Genomic DNA, 13,881 nt, shown 5'->3' on the forward strand with positions numbered 1-13,881 from the left:
GTTGTCATGTGCCTCGAATCCAATGGCTATCTGTCCCTGTAGCTGCCCAAGTTCTTAGTTGGCCAGCTGAAGTTGTAGGGGGAACGAGGGTTAACTGCATCTGCCAGTTCAAACTCCTGTTAGAGCAGTGCTCCAATTCACAACACAGCATATACCACAAACAAACACTAATCCAAGGTAAGTTTCTTTTTTCTCCTCTCTGGCATTACTCATAACATCCTCATATTCATACATGCCTGAAGATGCTTATCAAGATTTCAGAAAGATAGAATGATATGAATAGAAACACTGTTGGACTGCTTTGAATGTTGTTTTTACTTTGTAAAATGCCACTAAAAGCTACTGTTATAATCTAAGAGATAATATATTAATTTACTAACATACATGACTGTCAACGATAGCAACTCATCCATGCAAACATAGCAGGTGGCGGGTTGTTTTAAGTGTGTAAGAGTGTGACATGACATGCATGATCCCATGTAACCATATAAGGACTGGCTTTTTCTTTAAAGTAAACTGGAATGAGAGAAACATCTGCAGAAAAGAAAAGGGGGCAATAACAGCCATATCAATTTCCCAGCAACTCGTGGATTTTTCTTAACCTAACAGATCTGGGCTCAGAGTACATAGCAGTGAGTCAGTCAAACCTGATTGGGAGAAGTGCACACCCTTGCCATGTTCCTCCATGTCTCGCTGCCTTAAACCAACTCAGGCAGGAGGGAACATTCTCCGAATGCCTTCTTGGCTAAAATTTGGTAGATTAGACTGGCTAAATTTATACGCTCATGAATTATTGTCTGTCCATCTATTCCTGGTTCAGGGCAGTCGTCTGGGTGGGACAGGGCAGAAACAATACCAACTGTTGCAGACTAACTGAAGAACACGCTTTATTACTAATGCATCTGCAGATTAAGCCTCGAGCCGTCAGGTGTAGAGGGCAAGCAGTTGAGAGCACATGGCAGAGAAAACTAAACCAGCTTTACGACGCCGCACATTGGGCTGAATGTTTGAGAAGAGTCAGTAAAAAGTAAAAGATAAATAGGAACAAAAACTGTTGCAACTGTTTCTTGGTAAATGAAATAAACAGAAGACAATTTGAAAAAGGGTTAAAGTAGATTTCATGCATCGCACAAACGTGCTTTCACACCGATGCACTAATCGAAAATTGAAAAACGTCGAGATGAAAATTCATTCTTGAGCTGTTTCTGGGAGCACAGAGAGCTGTCATAGGTCATTACTGAGCAATTTGTTGCCTGTTTCCATAACGCATCGTGGCTGAGGTGACTAGACGCGGAGGAGTGCTGTGGTGAAAAGAGAAAGACGAGGCATGTTCAAACAAAGTAATGCTCTGGAATCAGCTTCACAGGCTGCTTGGTGAAGCCATACATTGAACTGTTTTTGCTACTTGATTTATTTGTTTGAAAATAAAACTTGGCCAGGAAGGAAAAAAAAGCAGGAAAATATTAGAGAATTCAAGATCGGGGAGAGGTTTAACCCTCAAAACATGCTCACACAAACACATAGGCAGCGTTTAGGTCAGAGGTCAAATGGCCCTGAACTCTCTCCCTTCAGGCCGAGGACATCAGAGGTCCCTCTGTGTGCTGGCCTCCATTTATTTTACCCATCATCCCTCATCAGGCTGAGATGACCCCACGACCCGAGAGCTAGGGTTACCTGTCAGTTGACTGTCTATTCATGAGCAAGGGGCTTGACGCTGTGTCAACATTTGTTCTGTGAGAAAGGAGGGAGGAAGAAGAGAGGAGTTTGGCTCAGCGCGGTGAAGACCAAAGCAACAAACACAAAAGTCCAAGTGAGACAGACAGAAAGAGATTGTTTAATATTGAAATCATGAATAAAAAATCTATCCATCCTTTGTTCCCCACTCTCATGAGCTCAGGTTTCAGGTCGTGCAGCACCCTGACTTCTTACACAGATGACACGCACGTGTGATAATTCCTGTTTACTCAGAGGCAAAGATCCAAAGGAGCACAGTGAACAGATGCCTGCATGGATACCTATTGAGGGGTACCTACAAAAACACTCCAAAAGCCCCCCCGTGTGTGCTGTCAGCTATCAATCAGGGAGCCGTAAGTGGGATCCTTGAGTGGAGATGCTATCAGCGCTGCCCCGTATACGCTCACACCACAGTGTCCCTTATCTCTGCTGAGATAACAGATCCCCTCTAACAGCAAGAGGCCTGAACCAGGCACACTCGCTTTCTGCTTCTCTCTTACTCTCTATCTCAGCGGTGCTATAGGCTACTTCATTTCAGACGGGGGCCCTCAAAAAAAAAAAAAAAAAAAAAAAACAGTCAATTTGCTCTGGTTCCTGTTTAAAATTCAATAAGTGTGTCTCTTACATTGCAACCGTGTGGCGCTAGCGGAGGCTACAGAGGGCGCGTGCTCCTTCTGATTCCAATCTCTGATGTTATCAACTTCTAGACGAAACATGATACATGTCTCCGCTGCAAATCTAGATGGGCATGAAATTTAACAAAAATCAGAAGCATGACACATTAACAATTTTCTGCAACTGTAGTTTTTGTTATTTTGTAAACAGTGCATTACCAGAGAAACTAAGTCGTTTAAGATTCACGGCTCCCGTTAATAAGCAAAGAGAACACATGGCTCAGGGTTGTGCAGTTGAGCAAAAGTGCCCTACAGATGCATAATTAATTGCATCAGATTAGATTTGAATATAAATTTTCCAGGTTCACGTATGTATGAATGCATTACTGACTACTGTTATGTTGGCCATGTTGTGGTGTAGATGCCTGAGGTCACTGCAGTTATTTTTTCCTCGGTTTGAGGACAGCGAGCTGAGGAGATGGTCCTGGACTGGCCCTTTTTTCGGGCTTCCACCAGACCACAGCACATTGGGCCTAATAACAAAAACAAGCATCCCGGTGTGGAGCTGGTCCCACAGTGTGAGGACCTTAATGAGGAACATGTGGAGCTGCCCAGACACACAGTCAGAGGAAACCCAATCCCTCGCTCCCTCTTCTTCTCCCCCTTCCTTCTCCCTTCCCCCCTTTCTCCCATTCTTTCTTGCTCACTCTCTTTTTACATTTTCTATCGCTTATTCTGAAGTTTCCATAATGTAGCCCTGCTTTTCGGTCCTCTGTTCTTGTAGGTGCCTCTGTCAGATACTCTTAATGTTCTTTAAGTACCCAAAAAAGAAATAGTTTTCTTTCTGAGGTCTGTACAAACTGCCTCTTTAGACTCCCTTTTTCTCTATTGTACCAGAACAAGTGACCCACTGTCGGCAGGAAAAATATACTGGTATACTTGTTTTTACCCGATATACACCCCTGTAGTGCACAAACTCTCTCCCTCACTCTGACATGTTTTGGAGTCAGTGCTACATACATATTGCTGGGTCATGCAATGCAATACGCTCGTAAGGAAACGTGGGAAGAAAGAGGTCTTTCTCCGCCCATCAAGCCTGACAGGAGATCTCAGAGTTTCTTTCATGTGCTGAATTCATCCTTACCGTCCACCTGGATCAATTAGCTGTGTGCTTCAGTGGTCATCAGTCCCGCAGTGTGGAAACCTCAGCTCATTTACTACACAGCAGCTTATTGAGAGAAACTATGGCTTTGATTCTGTTGTTTTTTTAAATCTATTCTTTTTTATTTGGATGTAACACATCCACGCAGGTGTATTGTGTCTATCACTATTATTAAAGCTGACTTATCTTCAGCTACAAATTGAAGTAAACAATGTTCCTTCTCCTGCAGGAGATGGCATCACTCGCTCCTGAAGGCGGACACTGTAACAGGTGAGACATCTCCTGCACAGATTCATTTCAATTTGCCGTACAGTATATCGCTGCCATCAGCAGATCTCCCTCCTACACTGTGTCACTGCCCCGTGTCCAAGCTGTCACGGGGAATACGAAGTGTAACCTGTCTGAGGGGGATTTAAAATGTGACCATAAAGCACAGCCATAAAGCAGATCAACCAACCAAGCCTCCAAAATTAGCTGAACAAACAGAGTAAGGCAGAGCCCTCAGGGGGGATAAACTTGGCACACTGGATCCAGTGTGACAGAGGCCCTTCTGGCAGCTCAGAACAATCCAAACGTTCCACTTGGGTTGAGCTGTCTTCGTTTCCCCCTCCACTATATATATCAGCCCCACATCAACATGGGCCTGTGAAGACCTTTCACAAGACTGACAGGCCACCTGAATCACACAATTGTGTGGCCGGAGGAGCCTGCATGTGTATAGAAAAACCAGTGATCCAATAACTGTCTGGGTTCACTTCTCTCTCATAAAGTCAGGAGGGAGGCGCAGAGGGAGACCCACAGCTACAAGCCAAATGTTCCAGCTGCACCAAAACAAAGCTTCGACTTTCAATCTAATTCGAGAAATTACGCAAACTTTGACTGTTGATTTTCTTAATACCAATATTTTATTCAGTAATTGGTTGGTGCATCGAAACTCTTTATTTGCATGGCACAAAAACCACAGAGTGTGTCTCAGGCGAAGGCTGAAAGCTGGTGAGTCTGTGTGCCTTGCAGATGGTCCGGCCTCACAGCAGCTGTGCAAATGAAAGACGGAGTGTCGTTGAAGGAGCGAGAGAGATGGAAAGTTGGCCACAAAAGGAAAAGAGTAACATACACGTTGTTAACTGAAAATGTAATGGAAAAATTAATAGCGCACTGAGATTTGCTGACAGAAAATAATTGAGTCAGAGTATTTTCTCTAAATTATGTGAAGTGACAAAAACAGACAATGCTGAAACATCACTTGGTGACACAAGAGGGTATTTATTGAGCTCTAATACAAAAGCTAATCACAGAAATGGAGAATAAACCCCACGTTACAGGGCACCACCACAGTTCTCCTTATCCTCGGTCAGGATTATGCCAGATAAAATTGCTGGATAATCTAAGCGAGACATAACTTGCTGGTTCGCACACACATTTGTCACTCAAACTCAAATTATTTCAGCAGTATGTGTGGGGTGAGAAAACAACAGGTGGGGGCATCCAGCTGAATGCTGAATGCTGAAAACACACAAACATTTGTCCTCAGGAGGAGGGGGACTCAAACACAACAGTTGCTCCTGAGTGCTTTGTACTGCAAAGAATTTAAACCACTTGTAGTTACTCACCTGTCACTTCTGAATACACTGAATGGCCCCAAGTTCTATTTTTTTTTTTTTTTAATTAAATAAACATATTGTGCATATATATAAACAGATAGTTGGCATTTGTTATACTATCATAACCACATTATAATCAGAGCAATCATAATTTCACACCGGCCCCTCTGTTGTTGAAGGCACTTTTTTCCCCTCCTCACTCTTCCTCATCACAGTAATTGCCACTACATGTAAATATCAAGTGGTTGGTGAATAATTAGAGTTTCATTGGCCAGCAATCACCTCTGGGCCCCGTCTGAGCCTTAGACCCCTCCCTCGTAGAGCCGCCCTGAAGACAGGGGCCCCCTTTGAATGACAGCGCTGGGAAGGAAGACGAATATTTGTGTGATTTCCCGCAGCCACAGCGTCCATGAGCAGCAGTCGAGCGGCTCCATTCTAACTGAATGGATTGGTATGGGGAGAAGCGGACCACTAATCACGGCTAAGCGGCAGCTTTTGGACTGTGTAACGTTGACGATGGTTTTACTTTCGCTGCTGTTTCGACCAGGTAAGTGGTGTGCTTTTTGTTTTTGTTTTGTTTTGTTTTTTATCCCCAACCCGTGCTCCTGCACTCCTCTCCTGCATGCACAGCCTGCGTCCCGCTCTGCGCGGAATGGAGGTGGAGATGTTAGGAAAAGTTTAACTTTATTTCCCCCGGCGTTGTGTGGCTGGACTCAGCCTGTCTGACGGCTCTGTTCCGGACGTTTCCCGCACATAGCTACTTGTGTTTTGGAGGGTTTGTTTCGGTGTGTAAAGGAGGAGAAAAGGCGCTGTTGTTCTCAGTTGTCCCGTCCATTGCGGGGACAAAGTAATGTCCTGTTGCTGCCGAGGATCCCAGCACGAGTTCAGCCGCTACACGGACGTCCTTCTGGACACTTTCCCCACATTTCTCCCACAAAACAACGACACCAAACAAGTTGTCAACAACCACGTAACTGTTATCAAGTTTTAGAAAGCAGCAGCAGTACTTTGGCTGTTCGGGTTTTTGATGAAGGCAGTGAAGTTTGGGCTTAGCTCCCCGTTAGCTAGCATAGCTAGCAACTGGCGTCCAGCTCCCGTTAAACCAACACAAAACCACCGAGCTTGTTTATTTTAACCAGAAAACGCCGCTTATCGGACACCACACGGTCACCAGCGCTCCTCCAGCCGTGAATATGAGTTTAACGCCCAGTTTTGACTGTTTTGGTAGCAGTGGAAGCTAAGCGGACCACGGTATTTCCCCCCTATTCATGCTTCATTTATTAACTTTGTTAGCCACCATGCATGCAGCTCCAGCTCTGTGGCCTCTGAACGTGTTGGTCTCTGCAGAAACCTGCAGACACACATCAACCCTGAGAGTTTGGAGTTTACTTTATCATTTAGCCATCAGGTTTATCCTCTTCACACGTTGGAGCCATCTCCTCAATGGGCACCACAAAGGTGACACTCTTTGAGACCCACGTTTGATAAGACTTTAACTTTTGTTTTCAGGTGATGGCGATGATGGATAAAGTCAATAGTCTGGCAACATGGGCATCAGTGATATACTGCTAATTATCAGAGAGATGTTCAATATTAGTATGTCTACTAACTTTTTTCTGTAAAAAAAAGTTGTCAGGCTTCTAAGATTTATAAGACATGAAAACTGCAAACCATCACATTGTAGTATGAGAATTAAATCCTGGTAAAATCACGTGTAAAGATGATAAACAATGATATTGAATTATTGCCCAGCACCACATTCTCTCCTCTGTATTGTGTTGGTCATCGCTTGTTATAAATGCATTTAGCATCTAAAAGTTTTGGAAAAGTTAATTTTATGGTTGAAATGTGCAACAATAGCTGCTGAAATGCATTCAGATATAGAGTTGTTGTTTTTTCTTTGTCATTTAAAACATTCCTGTCTCCAGCTGAATCCAAAACATACTTTCTAAGTTGAAGTATTTAGATTGCAAGTGTCAGTGTGTAATCAGTGATTTAAAGCCACCATGTTTGTCCACCATCTAAAAGGGCTTCCAGCCTTCTTTTGTGCTCATTTCGAGCTGCCTCTGTGTAGAGCAAGGCTTTCATCGTAGCTGTGTTGCTGAAAATATTGAGTATCTTATTAGTCTGAAGCCAAAACTCCAGGCCTAAACCATTATCAAGCATTGTCTGTATCGCCAGCTCTAACTAAAACCCACTAATCTGTAGCATACTAATACAAATACGGTTTATGTGGTCGTTTTGCTTTTTCCTTCTCTGTTCTCATATTCCCTGCATGGTCCTCACACTTGTTGGTAGCCTACTAAGTGCTGTAGCATGAAGACCCTTTAGGGAGATGCACGGTTGTTGATGGCCGTGCAGGCAGTGATTGTCAGAAAGTGTCAATCACAGCAGACTCGGGTGACCCCTCAGCGAGACTGGGGAGGCCTGTTGGAATTCAGAGGAGGGATGCCGAATGCCTCTAACTTGACCTCTCACACTCCATCTCAGTTTTATCAGGGCTCGTGTTGAAGTGCTGCGACTGTGAGATGCATTAATCATCTGTCGTGCCCCCTCAGTGCATCAGATGCATGTGAAAGGGAGGAAATGGTGCAAAAATATTCATGTGCACTGGTGTGAAATCTCCATGTTGATCTTGTTGTCTTTGTCCAAGCTGTTGGGAGATTAGATGGAGCTTCGGAGTAAACAGAAGATTACTATGTCGCAACAGAAGAGCAGTGTGTTGCAACTGATCCTGGGTTTGCCGTAAAAGTGATTTATGTGTTGTGGATGCTGATTTGAAATGGAAAATGTGTCCACTATATAGCAGGAGTTAATATCCCACCCAGCATATGAGACATCCCACCCAAAAGTAACACTCAAGTGAACTTGTTGAATATCCTCAATTTTGCTTCCCACAGAAATAGTTGCAGTTCTTTGTTTTCCTTGATAATTTACATCCCACAGGAGTCATAACTTAACAGCCATGAACTTAGGAGATACTACCCTAGTTATCACACGCTGGGCTTTGCTGTCCCCACCTCCACCCCTCCAGCTTCCAGTTTTGACCCAGAGTTGCTGAACGAGTGCAACTCTTTGTGATATTCCTCCTGTGACCCTCCTCAAGCTAGCTGGCCCCGTACACTGAGCCCCGTCGTGCCGTGTAGTGTAGCTTAATGGACCTCCATTACCTCAGCACCAGCCAAACCACATTCAACACCCTCAGGCAAACTAACACAGGTTGGTTTCCTCCTACAGTGAGGCTACATGCTATTTCTGTGAGGGCTAGTTGGGGGAAATAAGTTTTGACTGACTCTAGAGCACAGTGTGGGATCATGGCCTCGTGAGCTCACGCATTTGGGTTTTAATGGCCCTCCTGATTTAGCTAAACTCGATAGTGGAAAAGTTTTGACTCTGCTACCTCTTGCACCGTGCTGAGGTAATATGTTCTCCGTAAACGGCAGATGGATTTTAAGATTCTTTAGGAGTAAAAAAAAACATTTTCTTGTCCAGATTGGTCAGCAAGAACGATTCTTGTAGTGAAGGAAACTTTTCCCAGTAATTGTGACGCATTAATGTAGAGTTATGTTGATGGGCATTGTTTTTGTTTTCCAGCTCACAGCCAGCAGTGTCGAATCCAGCGCTGCAATGCGGAGTATGTGGCTTCTACCTCACCCTCTAGTGGTCTGCAGGAGGACGTAGCTCTGGACGTGGACTACTGCATCGCCCTGCGGGCCTATGCCCTGTGCACCCGGCGGCAGGCACGCAGCTGTAGGGGCGACCTGGTCTACCACTCGGCCGTCTTCCGCATTAAGGAGTTATTCTCTCAGCACAATTGCTCCAGCGATGGGCCCACCTCCTCCGCCAAGGTCCCCAGTACGTCTCGCCCGGCCGTGCCGGAGCTGTGCGACTACGAGAGTCGGGTCCTTGTGTCTGGCTCAGCCGGCCAGCAGAAGAAATACGCCCACTGTGGATTATTCGGAGACCCGCACCTACGGACTTTCCGCGACGAGTTTCAGACCTGCAAGGTGGAAGGGGCGTGGCCTCTGATCGATAACCGCTTCCTGTCGGTGCAGGTGACCAATGTGCCTGTTGTCCTAGGCTCCAGCGCCACAGCAACCAGCAAGGTAAGGATGGGTTTAGGGAACAGCTGCAACGATAAGTCGATAAACGGATTCATTCGGTTATTTTGACAATCGACCAAAAGTTTCAGTGGTTTCTCAAGCAAGAACATTGTTCTCCTCTGCTTTCATATGTGACAGTGAATTACACATTTCAGACTGAAATGTTAGAAAACAAACAAGCAAAGTGAAAATGTCACCCAAGAAATTGTTTTTACAAAGTTTTACAACGTTTTATAGACAAAATGATTAGTCAAATAAAACTGATGTGAGTCCTTTAAAATGAAGCGCCGTCTGCCTGCAAACCCTTTCACTTTTTTCACGTCTTTTGGGGTTTGATTTTCTTTTCCTTTCTGTCAGTGCGTAATTCAAATACATTTTAGAGGCCTGAATAAAAGATTTTTAAGATTTAAAGAAAAAACTGGCAAAATCAAATAAAATCACTGCTCCTCAGATTAACCCTTCATAGGACAACCACCAAAGTCCATATTAGAAGACACTGATTGTAGGAAGTTTGAGACTAATTGCCGATATGAGCAGGCCGTGTCTGAGCGCTGGCTTGCTAGTTCAAGTATTGCCATAAAGTATCAAACATGTGAAGTTAATCGTCATTCCACGGTGCCTCTCGAGCCTCCAGCATTCCTCTTGTCTTGGAGCTCCTTCAGATCTATGAGGGGAAAAGAGAGAGGAGGGCAGTCCTTCAGCGGTGTTGAATCACAGACATGCTTGAGCGCTTTACCTTTAACACATGGGTGGTCATATGGTAGTGATTAACGCTCACTCAAACATTTTCCTCCACCGCCACGATCTGGAATGTTTTTTCACCCCTCTGGTCAAATAATTAACTGGCCGCTTTTTGTGTAAATATGAAATAATGTGGAAAAATAAAGGAATAATTGGACAGCAATGAGGGTTTTTGATTCTGTTAATTAAATAGGTTTTGCACCAAGGCTCTCAGAACAAACTCCTTCAAAGGCGTCTGCAGCGTGTTCTGGGTGTGCAGCCTAATGCAATCCTTTAGTGTGGGTATGTCTGTGCCAGCACCCGCACGCCCCCATCATGCTTTTGGAGTTGTTTTCAACTGCCAGACTTAAGACAGGAAATCATCCATCAAATACAGTATCCCCGTAAGTGTAAACTTAACCGCAGCCACCGCTTTGTCAAGAAACAAAGGTTAGGCCCCAATTTTTCAAAGCTCAGCTGGAATACAAATCACAGTCAGTCACTGAGTAAGCAATCGCAGTGCCAGAGTGGGAGACGTGGTGGACGATGCATGGAGATTTGAAGCTGTTGTCTGAGCCAACATCCTGGGAAGACTAGCGGAGTTGTTGGCATTATTTTTAGTGTCAGTGGTTTGTTTTAGGTGTGAAGGAACAGGTTCTAGTGAAGGAGAAGCCATGTCTGTGGGTACTGACCGGCCAGTGAATCACTGACAGCAGTCCTCCAGTAATTATGAATTAGCATAAGAGAGAGAGAGAGAGAGTCCCTGTCACTCTGGAGAAAGGCCAGTATGAGCCTAAGACCTTTCATGGCAGGTTCGTGCTGCCACCTTGTGGCTTCAGTTGGTACTGCTCTTATTCAAGATTACTTCAGCCGTCTTTTGTAGTTCTTATCTTCATATTTAGGCAAATGCAGCATTGTAGCTCATCTACCACTTGTTGCTACTAGTTGCTTTACCTAAGGAGGAATTTTCTAACTATATAACATGAAATAAATTGTATTCTAAAATGTTTTACTTAATACTGATCTTATATTTATATCCCCTTTGTCTCAGATCACAGTGATCTTCAAATCCTACCATGGCTGTACAGATCAGAAGGTGTACCAGGCTACCACAGAAGATCTGCCTTTGGCCTTTCAGGATGGCACTCGCAGTGGCGGTGAGAGCGGCAGCCTGACCATCGTGGAGCGCGGCGGCTCTGGGGTGGGCCGGCAGGTGAAGATACAGGCCCGTTACATCGGCACTTCCATAATCGTCCGGCGAGTGGGCAGTTATCTGACCTTCGCCATCCGCATGCCAGAGGACACCCTGGACTTCTCGGAGGACAATGGCGGCCTGCAACTCTGCCTGCACGGCTGCCCACGCAACGAGCTCATCAAAGAGCACACGCTGGGCCGTCAGAGCCAGCAGCCCCGGTTGCAGGGCACCAACACAGAGCTGGGTCCTCTGCGGCCTCCTCACCAGGTCTACACAGTGGAGCGGGCCACGGCCAAGTGTAGGGAGACTCTGCAGGTGGAGGACGTGTACTTTCAGTCCTGCGTGTTTGACTTGCTGACCACAGGAGACCCCGAGTTCTCTATGGCAGCCTACGGCGCTCTGGAGGATTTAAAGGCGCTGCCGCCCAGTAAACTGAAGCAGAATTCCCCGAGGACTCCTCGCCTTTCCAACCGAGGGGTGTCACTCGCGTCGGCTGGCGCAGCAGCCAACAGCTCCCTGCTCTCACTCCTCCTCCTCATTCTGCTGCTTTTGTGAACAAATAAAATAAATATAAATGATCTTTAAAAAGAGAAACATGGAGATGAACAGAACATGGAAGCATCACCAGCTTGAGGAAAGAGTGACTAGAGCTCAGACGTATATATTTGTATTTTTGGGGGGGCGGGGATTTGTGAATGTTTTGATCTTTTTCTGTTTTCACCACGTGAAGGATTTCACTTATAAAAGATGGGTTTTTTTTTTCCCACTTCACATTTTCTGTGGATTCATACATTGGTCACACCAAATACATACATCACATGGTTTGGGGTCCAACAACATACTCACATTCTCACTATTAATTGGTTTACAACAGCCCTTAAAGGTTAAACTCATAATTGTGTGCTGATGTCAGAAAGGAGTTTTTTTTTTTTTTTTGTTGTTGTAAATATTTCTTTTTTTCCTGAGAAAACCCTCAGCCTTCAAACACTCCACCATGTATGAAGCTGCATGTGTAACTCCATCCTGTATGTAAGCTGTTTCTGTGCAGAGCAGCGCGGCTACTAGATCCTCTATAATCCAGTAATATCAATAGCACTTAACGGGTTTAACAATAAGTTTTGTGTATTTAAATGTTATTTCTTTGTCTACTTCAACTGTTGTTGTTTCAGTAATTGGCATAGTAAATACACAGGATCCAACAACTGTATGTAAAAACTACCTATCCATAAAATGCTCTCAGCTCTCATCTTCTGTGACACACTCCCTCTTCAAGCTGTTTGGCTTCCAGTTTTAAAGGTTAAAAAACACAAATCTTTATATAATAATATATTAAAAGAGTGTATATATGTGTTTTATATTGTGTACATTTGCCTGTGTATAGATGTTTTAACTGTAATATGTTTTACATTTGTTGTGTTTTTAGTAGGTTATTTTGAGACAATGTAAGAAAAGTAAACTAATATGTGTCGTGCTGTATCTGTAATTTTCTGTATTAAAGTGTTGGACACTCTGTATCAAGGTCTGTTCTTTTTTCCTCTTTGTTTTGTTACTCCTGTTCCTGGTGTCTTGGACAGAAGACGGGGATTTTTTTCCACCATCACATCCCATCATACTAAACTGCCGAATATGGAAACACATTTACTGTTTCTAAGTCCAGACACGGCTCGTGAAATGACATTCAAAAGCTTTCAAGAAGTCACACGGCACTTTTGCATTTCTTACCTGTGTGCTTGTAATGCCGCCTCTGCCCTGCTGGGGTCCTCAGCCCATAAGGTCTGTCAGCTTGTAGTATGAAGACAGTTTTGACAAGCTGGCTGTGTAGCTGTAGGGATCCACAGTATGTTCTCAGTCCCCTGTGTAAATGTTACCTCTGAGTGCTGAGCTGGCTGCTGGCTTTGCTTTTGTCTGCCAGAGCGCTGCATGGCTCCAAATAGGATGTAGTCTGGTTAACACCAGGCTGGAGTCAACACACACACACACACACACGCTGCAGATATTTGCACTATATATGAACAACGATTAGACAGAAGTGGTGTGATCGTTTTTTATCACCATCAAAAATGCAATTAACAGCCCCTGCTCTCTCCGTCTGAAGACATTAAGAATTAATGCTCTATAATTAGATGTAGATTTAATTTATATCTAAGTTAAAGGTGTCCTTATTACTCTGAGTGACAGCATGTTTTGCTCACACATGTGATCATACTTTATCTCTCCATGTCCCATTTCTTCAAATAAAGGCAGCACCACAGTGAGCCGTGTGGTTGGGAACACGCTGGCCACTGACACATGTCACCATTTTCCACCATTATATGTGAAGCGCATCCCTGGACTGAATCCAGTCTTTCCTGGGCAACTTCATCGCCTCATTCTTAATGTGAGGAGGACGGCAGAGAGGTGGAGAGGGACGAGGGAGGGAGGCGACTGTGGACTGGTGCTAAAAACTGTCACAGTCTTGACATGTTGAGACACTGAATGGTGGAAAGTAACTAAGAACATGTACTCATGCACCGTGCTTAGGTACAATTTAGATGTACTTTATTTGAGTCTCCCCATTTGATTCTTCTTTGTACTTGTACTTCACCACATCTCAGAGGCAAATATTGTTCTTTTTAATCCACATTTACACATCAAATTTAGTTACTAGTTTCTTTCCAGGTTATGATTTTACATTTAAAAACCTATAAGCTTGTAAAATGCAAAATGTAACCAGTGGTCACCAAATGTTGTGTGTGTCTAGGTGGGGACATGT

The 13,881-nt window shown here is 44.3% G+C and overlaps 1 protein-coding gene across 1 annotated transcript; it reads left to right on the top strand.

Moving 5' to 3' along the window:
- Window positions 1–5,462: 5,462 nt before the first annotated feature.
- On the top strand, window positions 5,463–12,643 carry rgmd (RGM domain family, member D). The gene is made up of 3 exons (XM_070832076.1): window positions 5,463–5,658; window positions 8,706–9,217; window positions 10,986–12,643. The coding sequence occupies exons 1-3, from the start codon at window positions 5,463–5,465 to the stop codon at window positions 11,682–11,684; spliced, it is 1,407 nt and encodes a 468-aa protein (XP_070688177.1). The 3' UTR covers window positions 11,685–12,643.
- Window positions 12,644–13,881: the final 1,238 nt, after the last annotated feature.

Source organism: Pempheris klunzingeri, chromosome 6, assembly GCF_042242105.1.
Source record: "Pempheris klunzingeri isolate RE-2024b chromosome 6, fPemKlu1.hap1, whole genome shotgun sequence".
Classification (NCBI taxonomy): domain Eukaryota; kingdom Metazoa; phylum Chordata; class Actinopteri; order Acropomatiformes; family Pempheridae; genus Pempheris; species Pempheris klunzingeri.

What these genes read in the sequence shown, in the direction of transcription:
- rgmd (XM_070832076.1), top strand. Translation starts at nt 5,463, where the DNA reads ATGACAGCGCTGGGAAGGAAGACGAATATTTGTGTGATTTCCCGCAGC. An exon ending in TTCGCTGCTGTTTCGACCAG is followed by an intron (nt 5,659 to 8,705) that starts GTAAGTGGTGTG and finishes TTTGTTTTCCAG; the next exon opens with CTCACAGCCAGCAGTGTCGA. An exon ending in GCGCCACAGCAACCAGCAAG is followed by an intron (nt 9,218 to 10,985) that starts GTAAGGATGGGT and finishes CCTTTGTCTCAG; the next exon opens with ATCACAGTGATCTTCAAATC.